At 47.7% G+C, this 15,548-nt stretch overlaps 1 protein-coding gene and 1 pseudogene across 4 annotated transcripts in view; both read right to left on the reverse strand.

The window, feature by feature from the left end:
• Positions 1-530: 530 nt before the first annotated feature.
• On the reverse strand, positions 531-3,919 carry LOC103239107 (uncharacterized; annotated as a pseudogene).
• Positions 3,920-4,026: 107 nt separating this feature from the next.
• ANAPC7 (anaphase promoting complex subunit 7) overlaps positions 4,027-15,548 on the reverse strand; it is a 28,006-nt gene continuing 16,484 nt past the window's right edge. For all 4 annotated transcript variants that reach the window (XM_073021093.1, XM_037996544.2, XM_037996546.2 and 1 more), the window contains 5 exons: positions 13,611-13,728; positions 12,087-12,283; positions 7,763-7,987; positions 6,601-6,751; positions 4,027-4,878 (listed from right to left, as the gene is read on the reverse strand). In XM_073021093.1, the coding sequence (XP_072877194.1) occupies positions 4,689-4,878; positions 6,601-6,751; positions 7,763-7,987; positions 12,087-12,283; positions 13,611-13,728 (881 nt within the window). In that variant the 3' untranslated portion in view covers positions 4,027-4,688. The remainder of the gene's footprint in view (positions 4,879-6,600; positions 6,752-7,762; positions 7,988-12,086; positions 12,284-13,610; positions 13,729-15,548) is intronic.

Consider the following 15,548-nt stretch of genomic DNA (forward strand, 5'->3'; position numbering starts at 1 on the left):
TTTAAATTTTTTTTTTTTTTGGAGAGGGTGTCACTGTTACCCAGGCTGGAGTACAGTGGTGCAAACACAGCTCATTGCAACCTCCACCTTCTGGGCTCAAGCGATCCTCCCACCTCAGCCTCCTAAGTAGCTCCCGTGTGCATTGAAGCTGGGACCATAGGGATGTATCACCATGCCCAGCTAATTTAAAATTTTTTGTAGACATGGGGTCTCACTATGTTGCCCAGGGTGGCCCTGAACTCCTGAGCTCAAGTGATCTGCCCATCTCGGCCTCCCAAAGTGCTGGAATTACAGATGTGAGCCACTGCACCTGGCCTGAATTTTTTAAACCATGTGTAATTTTATGTAACACATATATATTACAAATACACACCATATTTCACATAAATTAAGATGTGTTCACTGGGGTTATCCAGATGGCAGGCTTACAGGCCATTTTTTTTTAATTGTCATAAAACATATATAACATAAAATGTGCGACCATCTGCACCATATCCAGAACTTGTTAAACATTCTAAGCAGAAATTCTGTCCCTATTAGAAACTAAGTCATTCCTTCCCCTCAGCTCCTGGCAGCCTCTAATTTACTTTCTATCTTTATGAATCTGACTGTGCCAGGCACACCTCAGATTCATGGAGTCATACAGCATTTGTCCTTTTGTGATTGGCTTCTACTACTTAGAATAACGTTCTCAAAGTTCCTCCACGTTGTAGCATGTGTCACTTGCCTTTACAAGGCTAATATTCCATTGTACCGAAAGACGCACCTTGGTTTGTTTATCCACTCATCTAAGGACACGTGGGTTGTTTCCACTTTTGCTACTGTGGACAGTGCTGCGTGGACATGGATGGGCAATCTTTTGGTGTTCCGGCTCTCACTTCTTCGGGTATACACCCGGAGGTGGAACGCTGGATCCTAAGGTAGTACTGTTTGAATTTCTGAATCGCCAGACTGTTCTCCACAGTGGTTGTGACACCTTAAATTCCCACCAGCAGTGCATGGTGGCACTGTTATTTTAAAATTCATGTTTTCTTTTCATGGCTGCTGTGGAGGCTGCACTGTGGGCTTCTTGGTTTGTTCCTGACCTTGCTGGTGCCGAGTGCTGTGCTGCCAATGACCTTCCACAGCAATCTGGGAAAACCCCACACCCTAGACCAGGCTGGTGGTGGCCCAGGTGCGGCAGGGGCAGGGGTGCTGAGGTTGCCCAGGCCTGGAGGCGTCTGGACGGCAGACCTGCACCGCACCCCAAGAGGGGAGGTGACAACTGAGGCCACTCCTGCTGCCCTGGGGCAGAGAGGCTCCTGCAGAAAGTGGAAAACCTTAGTAAGGCACTTACCTCAGTGGCCCCTCCCAGCGCAGGGCTTCCTGGTGACCTGGCCACAGCCGTGCCTGGAGGACGAGGTGAGGTGCATGTGGAGTCTGGACTCACTGCCTGTCGTCAGCAGGGAATGCAGGCCTGAGCACAACCCCAGAGAGCTGCTCACAGGGCCAGCTCACCTGAGCTCTGGGAAGCAGCTCCGCACAGGCCCTGGCCTGCCACAGGTAAGCCAGTGTAGGACTGGGAACGCAGGAAGCCACAGGTGAGGCCTTCGGAGGCCGGTTCTTCCCACCCATGGGCAGCTGCAGAGTGTATCTCCTAAGGGCCCTCTGGGGTCAGGCCTGCAGCTGCTGGGAACTTCGAGCTCCCCTCTCCCAGGTTTCTCAAAACTTGTTCAGGGAACACCTGCATAGAATAGGAAGTCAGGGTGGGAAGTGAAAGCTGCAGACCGCTGGGCCTGGGCCAGGCCTCTGGATTCCAATAAAAGTTTGGTGCTGGGCCTGGGAACCTGCATCAGAGACGCATGCTCTAGTTTGCGGATTGCAGATTTGGGCAAAAGCTGGCCTCATTTCGAGGAATTCAGAGGCAGGAGTGTGGCCCCCAAGCTGTGGCTGCAGGGAGAGCTCCAGCCATCAGCCATGAGTAGGGTACACACCTATCAGGTTCCTGGAGCCCAGCAGGGGTTGAAAAGTGAAAAATGAAAGGTCTCACTGAAGGGCAAGGCTCACCCCGACTCCGGAGCCTGCCTCCCTGCTTGGCTGAGGGTCCTTCAGGGACAAGAGGGCTCCAGAAGGACAGAACCACCCCCAGCTCCCCAGGGAGGCCTGGCCAGCTGGCATTCCCCCTGTGAGGATGTCGCAAAGGGTGACACGCTGAATGCCACACGGGCTCATTTAGTCCTCACCCTAGGAGGCAGGGGAGGCAGCAGAGCCTGCATAGCTAACTGCCCCAGCAGCCCATGGGTTCTGAGGGTGCTTTTCAGACCCAGGTGGTCTCTGAACAATCTGGAGGGTAGAGAAATGACTCAGTTAAAACACCCCCATAGTGGCATGTGGGACTCCAGAACCCAGAAAGAACTTGTGGTGACTGGGAATTTGGGGGCTGTCCTTGGTCAGGGGCCTGGTCTCCTGGCAGGTGGCTCGGCAGGAGAGGCACAGGGCTGAACAGCCTGGCTCTGTCCCTGCCTCCTGGAGCGCCCTGCCCTTGAGGTTTTGGGTGAGAGTGACGGTGGCAGTGCCAAGAGACAGCTTCAGCCCCCTCCGAGCACCACTCTTTGATGCGGACCGAGTGTTTTCTCAATCCTGTGTGAGGTGGTTTCACAGCTTCAGCCACCTTTTCCAACCTGGCTGTCACCTTGCGGCTGGAGCTGCAGGGAGAGGATCCGTCCTGGGAGGTGCTGGGCCGAAGAGCCAAGATAGCACAGGGGCTCTCAGCAGAGCTGAGGGGAATGTCAAGGAAGGGGACGGTGGGAGGGTGCCAGCTGAGGGCGATGCATGGGGCCTGGGCTCTGGGACCCTGATCCAGTGGATGTGAGTGTGGTGGCGAGCTGCCATGCAGAGATGAGACTGCGTGGTGGGGCTGGGCTTCCTCCTAGAGTCAGGGGAAAGGCAAAGAGGCTTTGCCTCTCCTCTCTCATCACAGTAATGACAGGTCCTGGAGCTGAGGAAGCCCATGAGGTGAGGCTGCATCCGGGAGAGCATGTCTAGGCCAAGGGGCAGGTAGCTTCTTCTGGCCGCACACTCACCTGGTGTGACCCCACTATCTGTGGGGCTTTTTTTTTAAAACACTGTCTCTGTCGCCCAGGTTGGAGTGCAGTGCAGATCCTGGCTCACTGCAACCTCCACCTCCTGGGTTTAAGCGATTCTCCTGCCTCAGTCTCCTGAGTATTGAGTAGCTGGGATCATAGGTGTGTACCACCACGGCCAGCTAATTTTTGTATTTTTAATAGAGAAGGGGTTTCGCCATGTTGGCCAGGCTGGTCTCAAACTCCTGGTCTCAAGTGATCCACCTGCCTTGGCCTCCCAAAGTGATGGGATTACAGGTAAGCACACCCCGCCTTATATGTCTCTTCAGAGGTGGCTCAGATCAAGTGATGTTGTGCAGGCTTTGGGTTTTAGACCGACTCACAGAAACTTTCTGCCCATTTTAAATTGCAGTTATCAGATGTTCTGAGCTCATTAACTACTGTACACTTACAGTTTTTACATTTTAGGATATGAATTTCTATTGACATCTAATTTATATTTTGCAGCACCTTGGACTAAGTTTTGAATTTGGGATTAGCTGTGACACCCACCCCCCACCTCCGATTAATTGTATACTCAGAGCCATCGCAACTTAAGACACAAGGGAGAGGGTGTGGGAAGAAACTCCCAGCCCCAGAGCTCAGCGTATGACACTCAAGCTGACCAGTGACAGACTGCTGGAACCAGACCCCAATCTCCCAGCTGCAGCGAAAGAGCCAGGCAGACTCAGCTGAAATCTGGTCAAAGACTCTCAGGCTCCAGGGAAATTTACCTATCCAATATGCAAACAGATGAACCAGCTCAGGGTTCCTGAGCTTTCCAAACCTCCTGGCTCCCAACACTAGGGGAAGAAAGTCTATTTTTGGCAAATACTTCTGGGGCTGAATCAATGCATTCTGAGTAAGACAAAAATACTAAGAGTCTATTTTAAAAAGGGCTTCCATTCTGATCACCCCAACACCATGACTGTACAAACCAGTTTTATTAGGGAACTGCCCCAGGTGCATCTCTGTTCATGCTCTCATCACACCTGTTTCTCAGATCAGCTCAGGCTCGGAGGGAAGTTACCAGCTAAGCAAAGAGGAAAACTGTTCTGCAAAATAACAACTGTCAGCTTAAGGCATTACTAACATTGCAGAAGGAAGCAAGATTACTACGGACGTCCGGATAGCCCAGGACAGTGACTTCTGGGAACAGGAAGCTCCCTAGGGCCAGATCGTGCTGCCATCCAACTTGGGAGATGACACTATCGTGCTGGGATGGTGGGTAACTCTTTCAAACCCATCCATGTCACAGAACACTGTCTATTCCTTGAGCTTTTGGATTTAGAAATTAGTTATATAAAAAGTACTCTTGGCCCAGAAGCCCCAACGTGTGTGGGTCTTGGGGCACTCCCTCAATCCTCCCTGGCTGGAGCAGGGGAGGATGGAGATACATGGAAGGTTGGTCAGGCTCTGTTTTAGAAATGAAGTCACGACTAGGAATCGGGAGCGAGGGGGCAGAGACCCCTGCTGCAATCACATGCTGAATCATTGTCCTCCTGAGAGCAGGCTCCTACGGTTCCTTCAGTCCACGGAAGTGCTCAGAGCAGGGCAGGCCAGTGCGGCCATGGAGCTGCCGCCCCCTCATTGCATGCCGAACCACTGCTCCTGGTCAGCCCACTGGGCCGCCTCACTGTCGCTGCCCTCCAGGTCCCCTTCTTCCCCACTCCCTTCCATGTCGTCCACATCCTCCTCCTGAGTGGCATCCGTGGGACTCTCCTCCTTCTCCATCTTCTGCATCCCCTCTAGAGACTTCTGGTCATTGGGGTCCAAACTAGGGGACAACAAAACAAAGGAGACGCCTGAATCTCTGCCTTGCTCTTGCTGGCTGATTCGTCATCTCCCTGGCCCGGCAGTGAAATGACTACACAGTCCCAGAGAATGTGCTAAAGCCTGGGCTCGCAACTCAGGCTTCCAAGGCTGGGTTGAGGGAGTCCACCACCAGAAGTGCAAAAAGGAGTCTTTTCCTAATTTTTAGAATGCTCAACTTGAGTTTTTCTCTACAAATTTCTTAAATTTTTTCATACCTATTACCCCTAGCATGCTGCTAGAGGCAGCTACCAGATAACACAAATGAAAAAGTGGCAAACATTAACAGGTAAATTCAAATGTAATTCCCAGAAAGTTGGGTTTTTGAGCTACAGGGTTACAAAAAATAGGAATTTCTCTGAGTATAGGTGTCCCATGTTCTTATGATGTAATTAAACATATCAGCATTTCAGGAGCCAACCAAAAACATCACGCTGTACCATGGAACAGACTTGTAAACACCTAGGTTAGACCCCAGGACCCAAGGCTACCTCTACCCAAGCATTTGCATTTAGCAGCTGAGTGTCAGTACATATGCCACCCCCACCCCAAAGTTCAGAGCCTCTAGAACATTCATTTATTTGCCTCCTAAGCAATCTTTCCTCTTGCCTTGGTGACCATCTGCCAGCAGGTGTCCCACCCCTAGCAAACTCCACCTCTAATGGAAGTCTGGTATTTTATTTTCTCACTTGCTTCTGGGATTCTAAAAAGCAACTAACACCCACGTTGGCACCCTGTTTCTACCGATACAAATGCGGACCGATCTGTAACATCTCCTCATCTCCTGGTTGAAGCCTTCCACATCCTGTACTCTGAAGCTGTCACCCAAACCCAGGGGTCTTGCCCTCTGGACTCCCATCTTCCCTTCTACAGACTGCTATGAAAGCCCTTAGCACGTGGTATGGTCAGTCTGCATGTCTGAGACTGATAGCTCCCGAAACATAGCATCTCCAGTCGTCACTGAGATCCTAGGCACACAAGTGGTGCTTAACTGTGCGCTGAACAACTGAATGTGATCAGACTCTATATTAAAGACAGCCCTTCACCATAACCTTACAGACACACAGACAACCCTCAAAGAAACCACTTCTGTATTAAACAGTAAGAATACCACTATTTATTTAGTATTTACTATGTACCAGGCACAGGGCTAAGAGCTTTACATGAAATAATCATTTAACCCTCATTCGATCATTTAATATCTAATAAGGTAGCTAGATATAAACAAGGAAATGTGTTAGTAACTTGCCCAAGATCACAGGTGGTGAAGGTAGTATTCAAAACTTCAGACCTCAAGTTCTTAATGACTACAGTAGATAGAAACATGGGAAAGTACTTACAATACTTTGATTTGAAAAAGAATATAAAATATATACTAGGTACAACCCTATAAAAATATGTGTGGGCAAGGACAGAAGATGAGCTATACAAATGAACACAGATGTTATAGTGGTGTGGGATGGTTATGAGTGAAACAGTTCTCTAATGTTGTTAATATATTTTAAGAAAAAATTTTTAGAAGTCATGAATCCACAAATAACTCCTCTACCATTACTATTATTATTCTGCTTTCAACCATGGACACAAAGTGTGTGTGTGTTTCCATAACTCCATAACTCCTGTGATGCAGCTCACTGCCTCCTCTACCCTCCTCAGTGGCCTTCCCCCAAGGGAGGCTAGTGCCTACCTTAGTGCTATACTATACTGGTCCATTGCCTCCTGATACTCATTGACAGCTACAAGGAAATCTCCTAGGATCCGATGCAGGACACAGTCACTCTGATTAGCCAGTGCGTTCCTCAGCAAAGCAATTCCATCTTCATATTTCTGTTCTCTGCCTGGTGGAATAAAAAAGACCCTCACTGTCCTACTTAAACATTCTGAAAATATATTCCCATCTTAAGTCACGTACAAAAAAAACACAACTACCATTCTGACAATCTCTTTGCAGACATCCTCAAGATAACACTGGTGCAACACAAAGCGAGGGCAAGCACACCTGATGTCCTATTCAGTTAAGAAATCTGCAGTTTGAATTATAATGTTTTAAATGAGCTCTTAACTTTAAAAAGCCAAATTGCATTTGCCAACTAGCCCAAATTCAATGAACCAAATTATGAGTTCATCATAAATCAGGACTGAAAAAAAAAAAACAGGGCCAAATGGGAAGTCATAAAATAATTCAGATAGCACCAAACAGTTCAAACTGGCTAAAACCAGTTAGTTAGATTCAGCTCAAACTAATTCAGGACAACTCAAACCAGATAACAGTGAGCCAAGGCTGGGCGCAGTGGCTCACGCCTGTAATCCCACCACTTTGGGAGGCCGAGACGGGTGGATCACGAGGTCAGGAGTTCGAAACCAGCCTGGCCGGTATGGTGAAACCCTGTCTCTACTAAAAAAAAAAAAAAAAAAAAAAATTAGCTGGGTGTCGTAGTGCATGGCTATAGACCCAGCTACTCAGGAGGCTGAGGCAGAAAAATCGCTTGAACCTGGGAGGCGGAAGTTGCTGTGAGCTGAGATTGTGCCACTGCACTCCAGCCTGGGTGATAGAGCGAGAGGTCGTCTCCAAAAAAAAAAAAAAAAAAAAAAAAAAAAAAAAAAAAAAAAAAAAAAAAAGTGAGCCGAACAGATACCAACCAATTATAGGTGGCTACAGCCAAGCCAAGCAAGTCTAAGCCAGCTACATTTGGTTGGGCTAAATATAAACCAATCCAAGCAGGCTCAGACCTGCTGCAAAAGACACACACCTGTCTGGTCATCTGTAACTAGCTGGGACAAAGGTGTCCAATGAGGTCAGGTTTTATAAAAATTAATGATGAATAGGGCAGAAAATAAGACACACTTACTAAGCAGTTCTGCTTTTTTCACCACAGCCTTAATGTAATCTGGCCTTTGGGTCAGGGCTTTATCTAATAACGTTTTGGCTTTCTCCTGTGTCACTGGGTCTTCAAGACAAACGGTGGCTAAAAGGGTAAGGGTCTGTGCATTTGCTCCCAGAGTTTTGTAAACGTTGTTAGCCATTACCATTGCTTCTCGAATACTGTTGGAGGCTAAGTAACACTCGATAAGACCTGAAAAAAGTAAAACACATGAAGACATTCAATGCCATTACCACTCCAACCCATGCTTCCACTCTGACAGCTCTCCAAATTGCTAACCTTCAAAGTTTCAGACGAACGGCAGGCCAGGGGAAACTGATGGTGAGATTAGACAGGCAAGTGTGTTGATGGAATAGCTAAGAAGTGCTCTTCCCCAGAGCACTTGATGGATGTGGAAAATGACTTGCCTTCAAAGGCACCTTCAGTTTAGGGAAGGAAACAAGCACATGTAAGGAACTCACAGCATGTGAGCACCCCATCTGACCGCTGGAAGAATAAATGCGACACTAATGATTAGTTTGTCATATGGCCAAGAGATCAAAGTAGTGAGAGATGATGTTCCCAACAAAACCCAAGGTTTTGCTGCCTCTTAACAAGCTGTTATTCTCCAGCTGCATTCGGTCACCTGTAGGGCTAGGTTTAAGATGGAAGGCTCCTACGGTCTTTTTTTTTTTTGAGATGGAGTTTCGCTCTTGTTGCCCAGGCTGGAGTGCAATGGCACCATCTCCACTCACTGCAACCTCCGCCTCCCGGGTTCAAGTGATTCTCCTCCCTCAGCCTCCCGAGTAGCTGGGATTACAGGCATGCGCCACCACGCCCGGCTAGTTTTGTATTTTTAGTAGAGACGGGGTTTCTCCATGTTGGTCAAGCTGGTCTCGAACTCCTGACCTCAGGTGATCCGCCCAGCTTGGCCTCCCAAAGTGCTGGGATTACAGGTGTCAGCCACCATGCCTGGCCTGGCTCCTAGAGTCTTTAAGTGAATTTCCAGCTTGACAACTAAAGGACTTATTGTCAAGCAACCTAGCGAGAAAGACTCTTTTATTTGAAACATAACAGCTGTCTCAAAAGGCACTTGCTGAGGGCTTCCCTAAACTAGATGAAGAATACTTTATCAGGTGCACCAAAGAGACTGGAACTGGCAGCCCTTGCCTCTTTCCACACCCACAGCTAGATGTCCTATGAGGAGGCCACCTTGAGAAGAGTCAACTCTGAACTCTTCACGCCAAGAAGTTGAGGAGAACAGAGGAATAACTTTTTGGCACAAAGCACTCATCAAAACAAAAAAACAGCTTAAACCCCAAACCCACACAATCCTTGGCAGATTTTCTCTGCATACTCCTCCACCCTAGCGGCATTTATAACATTCATGCACACCCTTCCACACACTATGGTTACTTAACCAGAAATTATCTAACTCTTTTTTTTTTTTTTAAGAAACAGTCTTGCTCTGTCATCCAGGCTGGAGTGCAGTGGTGATAGCTCACTGCAACCCATGTCTCCTGGGTTCAAGCGGTTCTCCTGCCTCAGCCTCCCAAGTAGCTGGGACTACAGGTGTGTGCCACCATGCATGGCTACATTTTTTCCTATTTTTAGTAGAGATGGTATTTCGCCATGTTGGCCAGGCTGGTCTCGAACTCCTGACCTCAGCTGATCCACTGGCCTCGGCCTCCCAAAGTGCTGGGATTACAGGCGTGAGCCACCACATCTGGCCAATTACCTAACTCTTAATCCATGCTGGATTCCACATACAGTTGTTTGCAATTACTTATTGAATAGTTTTAATTCCCTGCTAAAGCCCTACTGGAGCTTAAGAAGAAAACAGAATGCACTTGCCTAACCTAAACCTCTACCAGCAAAAGGAGGAAGCTCCCACTGGAAACTGTAAGAAACCTCAAAGGGTGTAGTCAGAGTTGCCCTGACCCAAATCTCCAAATGGCAGCTTAAGAAGCCTCACTAGCCAACTGGGAAACATCTGCTATCCAAATATTATAGGACAGGCTATTCAACTGTATCCCTGATCTCTGGTGAAATAAGCATGCAGTATAATGGAATTAACATGATAACAGCAGCTGGGAAGATAGGGAAGTTACAGTTTCAGGATCAAGAAGTTAATCTGAAATCAATGGCTAGTTTGCTGGAGCTTCTTTAAAAACAAAGACAATCCTCTTTCCTCCCAACAAATCCAGAGGCATAGCTCTCTGGCTATATAAGCAGATCTGTTCTCTTTCCCAACATCCAAATTTTATTTCTCAAATTTGAACTCATCTTCCTGTTAAGAGCAAATCACTCCTAGACTCCTGGGTATATTTTTAAGTGCTTATAAAAATATGTTTTGGAGGAACTGCATCTTGTAAGATCTATTTTAATGTCTGTGACTGAGTCACCAAACGTTGCTGAAGCTGGCACAGGTCCTTTGAACTCCTAGGGTCAGTTCACATGAACTTAAAATATTACAAAACAAAACAAAGTTGGACCCCGATTGTGCCCACTCTGGAGGTCACAATGAACAGACCCATTCCCACAGCCAACATTATCATACGGATGTGGAGTTATCCCATGAGTACTAACTCTGGCCCAAGGTAAGATGGCCACAAAAAAGAATAGGCCTAACAGGCCATGTACAGTGGCTCATGCCTGTAATCCCAGCACCTTAGGAGGCCGAGGTGGGCACATCACTTGAGCCTAGGAATTTGGGACCAGCCTGGCTAACATGGCGCAACCCCGTCTCTACTAAAAATACAAAAATTAGCTGGGTGTGGTGGTGCACGCCTGTAATCCCAGCTACTCAGGAGGCTAAGGCAGGAGAATCACTTAAATTCAGGAAGCAGACATTGCAGTGAGCTGAGATTGCATGGCTGCACTCCAGCCTGGGCGACAGAGTGAGATTCTATCTCAAATAAAAATAAAAATAGGCTGGTTGTGGTGGCTCATGCCTGTAATCCCAGCACTTTGGGAGGCTGAGGCAGGGAGATCACGAGGTCAGGAGTTCGAGACCAGCCTGGCCAACATGGTGAAACCTCATCTCACTAAAAAATACAAAAATTAGCCGGGTGTGGTGGTGGGCGCCTGTAATCCCAGCTAACTTGAGAGGCTGAGGCAGGAGAATCGTTTGAACCTGGAAGGTGGAGGTTGCAGTGAGCCAAGATCATGCCATTGCACTCCAGCCTGGGCGACAGGGTGAGGCTCTGTCTCAAAAAAAAAAAACAGGGCCTGGGCACAGTGGCTCATGCCTGTAATCCCAGCACTTTGGGAGGCCGAGGTGGGCAGATCACGAGGTCAGGAGATTGAGACCAGCCTGGCTAGCATGGCGAAACCCTATATCTACTAAAACTACAAAAAATTAGCCGGGTGTGGTGGCTGGGAGTCTGTGGTCCCACATGCTCAGGAGGCTGAGGCAGGAGAATGGCATTAACCCGGGAGGTGGAGCTTGCAGTGAGTCAAGATTGTGCCACTGCACTCCAGCCTGGGCAACAAAGTGAGACTGTCTCGGGAAAAAAAAAAAAAAAAAGGAATAAAAAAAAATAGGCAAACTAAGTGATCTTGCATGGTGCCTGATACAGAGAGATTCATATTAATGAGTATGTCACATTGGATGGGGGCGAGGGGTGGGAGGACAAAAAAAAAACCCCATCCCAACTCTCCCCTCACCAAAAACCAGAAAAAAAAAATCAGAAAAAATGGATTCTGAAAGTACAGGGTGACAAATCCACTGAAAGCCCTAAATAAACATAAAATGCCTAGTGCAGTGATTCCCAAACTTGTCTGCACATTGATAACACCTGGGGACCTCCAGAAATGTCAATATCTATTCCCAACTCCATATATTTCCATCTACATTGGAGAGATGCAACATTAGGATTTGAAAAGCTTCCCCAGATGATTTTTTTTTTTTTCTGGGAGGGAGTCTCACTCTGTTGCCAGGCTGCAGTGCAGTGGTGTGATCTCAGTTCACTGCAACCTCTGCCTCCCAGGTTCAAGCAATTCTCCTGCCTCAGCCTCCCAAGTAGCTGGGACTACAGGCGTGCGCCACCATGCCTAGCTAATTTTTGTATTTTTAGTAGATGCGGGGTTTCACCACGTTGGCCAGGATGGTCTCAATCTCTTGACCTCGTGATCCGCCCGTCTCAGCCTCCCAAAGTGCTGAGATTACAGGCATGAGCCACCACATCCGGCCAGCTTCCCCAGATTATTCTAACAGAGTTTGGGAAGTGCTGGCCTAATGAAACCTTCCATCTGAGGACTGTTGCCACACCCACAGATTCACACCATTCACCTGTGTTTTCTATCTTACCTTCATAACAATCTAAGCGACAAGGTGCGAGCCGTATGGCCTCCCGAAAGTGGATTATTGCTTCTTGGACTCTGCCCATGTTCCTAAGTGCTGCTCCCTTAAGTAGCAAAGCTTGAACACTATTACTGTTCAGCTGAATGGCCTTGGCTCCTAAATAGAGGGCCCGTGAGTAGCGTTTGCTATAGAAGCTGTGACAGCTGGAGACAACAAAAAAACAACAAAAAAACCCCAGAAGTTATTTAAGAGAAGACTACAAAGAAACTTCATCCAAAAATCATATTGAAGGCCCTGAACATAATCCTTATTCCAAACCACACTTACAGTTTTAACCTATGATATTAGTAGAAAAGCAAAACAAACCAAAAAATCCACTAAATATTTATTTTTAAGGGGAAATCTTGATACGGAAGGGACAAATTATGAAAAAGAACCTAAGATCTAGATATTAGTTATTAGCAGAGAGGCATTAGGAGAATTTGTAAAGCCAGGTTAATAACAAAGGAGTATCTTCTGGCCCCATCACTGATGGCTCAGTACTAAGCACAACACATTCACCAACTCAGTTAATGCTTAACCCTAGAAGGAGAGGTTATTAGCCCATTTTCCAAATGAGAATACAGACCTAGACAGATAAATAATGCATCCAGAGTCATAAACCATGATTTGAATCCAGGACTGATTATCCTTTTAAAAATACATACGTGTGTGTGTGTGTGTGTGTGTGTGTGTGTGTATAGAGAGAGAGAGAGAGAGAGAGAGAGAGAGAGAGAGAGAGAGAGAGAGAGAGAGAGAGAGAGAGTCTTGCTACACTGCCCAGGTTGGTCTCAAACTCCTGGCCTCAAGTAATTACCTCTTTTCATTTTATTTATTTATTTATTTTTGAGACAAAAACTCACTCTGCTACCCATCTGGAATGCGGTGGCACAATCTTGGCTCACTGCAACCTCTGCCTCCTGGGTTCAAGCGATTCTCCTGTCTCAGCCTCCCGAATAGCTAGGATAACAGGTGTGCACCACCATGCCCAACTAACTTTTTTTTTTTTTTTTTTTTAGATGGAGTCTTGCTCTGTCACCTAGGCTGGAGTGAAATGGTGTGATCTTGGCTCACTGCAACCTCTGCCTCCCAGATTCAAGCAATTCTCCTGCCTCAGCCTCCCAAGTAGCTGGGATTACAGAGATGGGGTTTCATCATGTTGGTCAGGCTAGTTTCAAACTCCTGACCTCAAGCAATCCACCCACCTTGGCCTCCCAAAGTGCTGGGATTACAGGCGTGAGCCACCGCACACAACTTTTGTATTTTTAATAGACAGGGGTTTTGCCACGATGGCCAGGCTCGTCTCGAACTCCTGGCCTCAAGCAATCCACTTGTCTCAGTCTCCCAAAATGTTGAGATTACAGGCATGAGCCATCATGCCTGGCCAGGCGATTACCTCTTAAACCTGAGCTTTCAATTTATATTCTCTACAGGAGCAACCACAATCTCTTAATCTACTGACAACTGGGGAGAAAGAAGGCATAATCATACCCAGAAACCACCCACGGTTCTGCATGCTGATCAGAGATATTGAAAAGGCGGCATCCAAGGTTCTCAACATCCTCCAGCCGCCCTTCTCGTGCCAATAGGTAGCCATATACATCCATTCCTAGAAAAGGACACAGAAGAGGTGTTTTAAGCACAGAAGCAGGGGTCCCACATACAGGAGTAGCACCCAATATCAGACCCCATGCTGAGGCCCCAGCTCCTGCAGGGGCTAAGCCCTTTCCACCATCACAGGCTCCTCCCACTACTATTTCCAGTTTCCTACAAAGTGACTATTAAAATGCAAAACCCAGGCCGGGAGCAGGGGCTCACACTTGTAATCCCAGCACTTTAGGAAGTCAAGGCAGGTGGATCATGAGGTCAGGAGATCAGGACCATCCTGGCTAACACAGTGAAACCCTGTCTCTACTAAAAATACAAAAAATTAGCTGGGCATAGTGGCACGCGCCTGTAATCCCAGCTACTTGGGAGGCTGAGGCAGGAGGATCACTTGAACCAGGAAGGCGTAGGTTGCAGTGAGCCGAGATCACGCCACTGCATTGCCTGGGCGACAGACTGAGACTCCGTCTCAAAAAAAAAAAAAAAAAAGAAAATGCAAAACCCAGCTGGGCATGGTGGCTCACACTTGTAATCCTGGCACTCTGGGTGGCGGAGGCAGGAGTATCACCTGGGCCCAGAAGTTCAAGACCAGCCTGGGCAATATGGTAAGACCCTGTTCTCTACATAAATTTTAAAATATTAGCCAAGTGGTTGGGTGTGGTGGCTCATGCCTGTAAACCCAGCACTTTGGGAGGCGGAGGCAGGCAGATCACGAGGTCAGGAGTTCGAGAACAGGCTAACAGGTGAAATCCCATCTCTACTAAAAATACAAAAATTATCTGGGCATGGTGGCGTGTGCCTGTAATCCCAGCTACTCAGGAGGCTGAGGCAGGAGAATCGCTTGAACCAGAGAGGCGGAGGTTGCAGTGAGCCGAATCACACCATTGCACTCCAGCCTTGGCTACAGAGCGAGACTCCATCTCAAAAAAAAAGAAGGGCCAGGCGTGGTGGCTCATGCCTGTAATCCCAGCACTTTGGGAGGCCAAGGCAGGTGGATGACGAGGTCAGGAGTTCAAGACCAGCCTGGCCAAGATGGTGAAACCCCGTCTCTACTAAAAATACAAAAAATTAGCTGGGCACAGTGGCAGGCGCCTGTAATCCCAGCTACTTGAGAGGCTGAGGCAGGAGAACTGCTTGAATTCGGAAGGCGGAGGCTGCAGTGAGCCGAGATTGCACCACTGTACTCCAGCCTGGGCGGCAGAGTAAGACTATGTCTAAAAAAGTAAATAAATAAAATAAAATAAAAAGAAAAAAAAATTAGCCAAGCACAGTGGCACATGCCTTTGGTCCCAGCTACTGAGGAGGTTAAGGCAGGAGGATTGCTTGTGCCCAGGAGGTCAAGGCTGCAGTGAGCTATGTTTGAGCCACTCCAGCCTGAGTGACAGAGTGAGACCCTGTCTCTAACAACAAAAACAAAACCAAAAACCAAAGGAGGCTGGGCATGGTGACTCACGCCTCTAATCCCAGCACTTTGGGAGGCCGAGGCGGGAGTTCAAGACCAGCCTGGCCAAGGTGGTGGAACCTTGTCTCTACTAAAAATACAAAAACTTGCTGGGCATGGTGGCACACACTTGTAATCCTAGCTACTCAAGAGGTTAAGGCAGAGAACTGCTTAAACCTGGGAGGTGGAGGTTGCAGTGAGCCGAGATCGCGTCACTGCACTCCAGACTGGGCGATAGAGTGAGACTCCGTCTCACAAAAAAAAAAAGACCAAAAAAAAAAAAACCACAAAAAAACAAAGGAGCAGAACAACCTATCTCACAATTTGAAAGCCTGCAATTTTCAGGAAGTGTTTGCCCCTCTCTCCTGTGGCGTGATATACAG

The sequence above is a fragment of the Chlorocebus sabaeus genome, chromosome 11, assembly GCF_047675955.1.
Source record: "Chlorocebus sabaeus isolate Y175 chromosome 11, mChlSab1.0.hap1, whole genome shotgun sequence".
Classification (NCBI taxonomy): domain Eukaryota; kingdom Metazoa; phylum Chordata; class Mammalia; order Primates; family Cercopithecidae; genus Chlorocebus; species Chlorocebus sabaeus.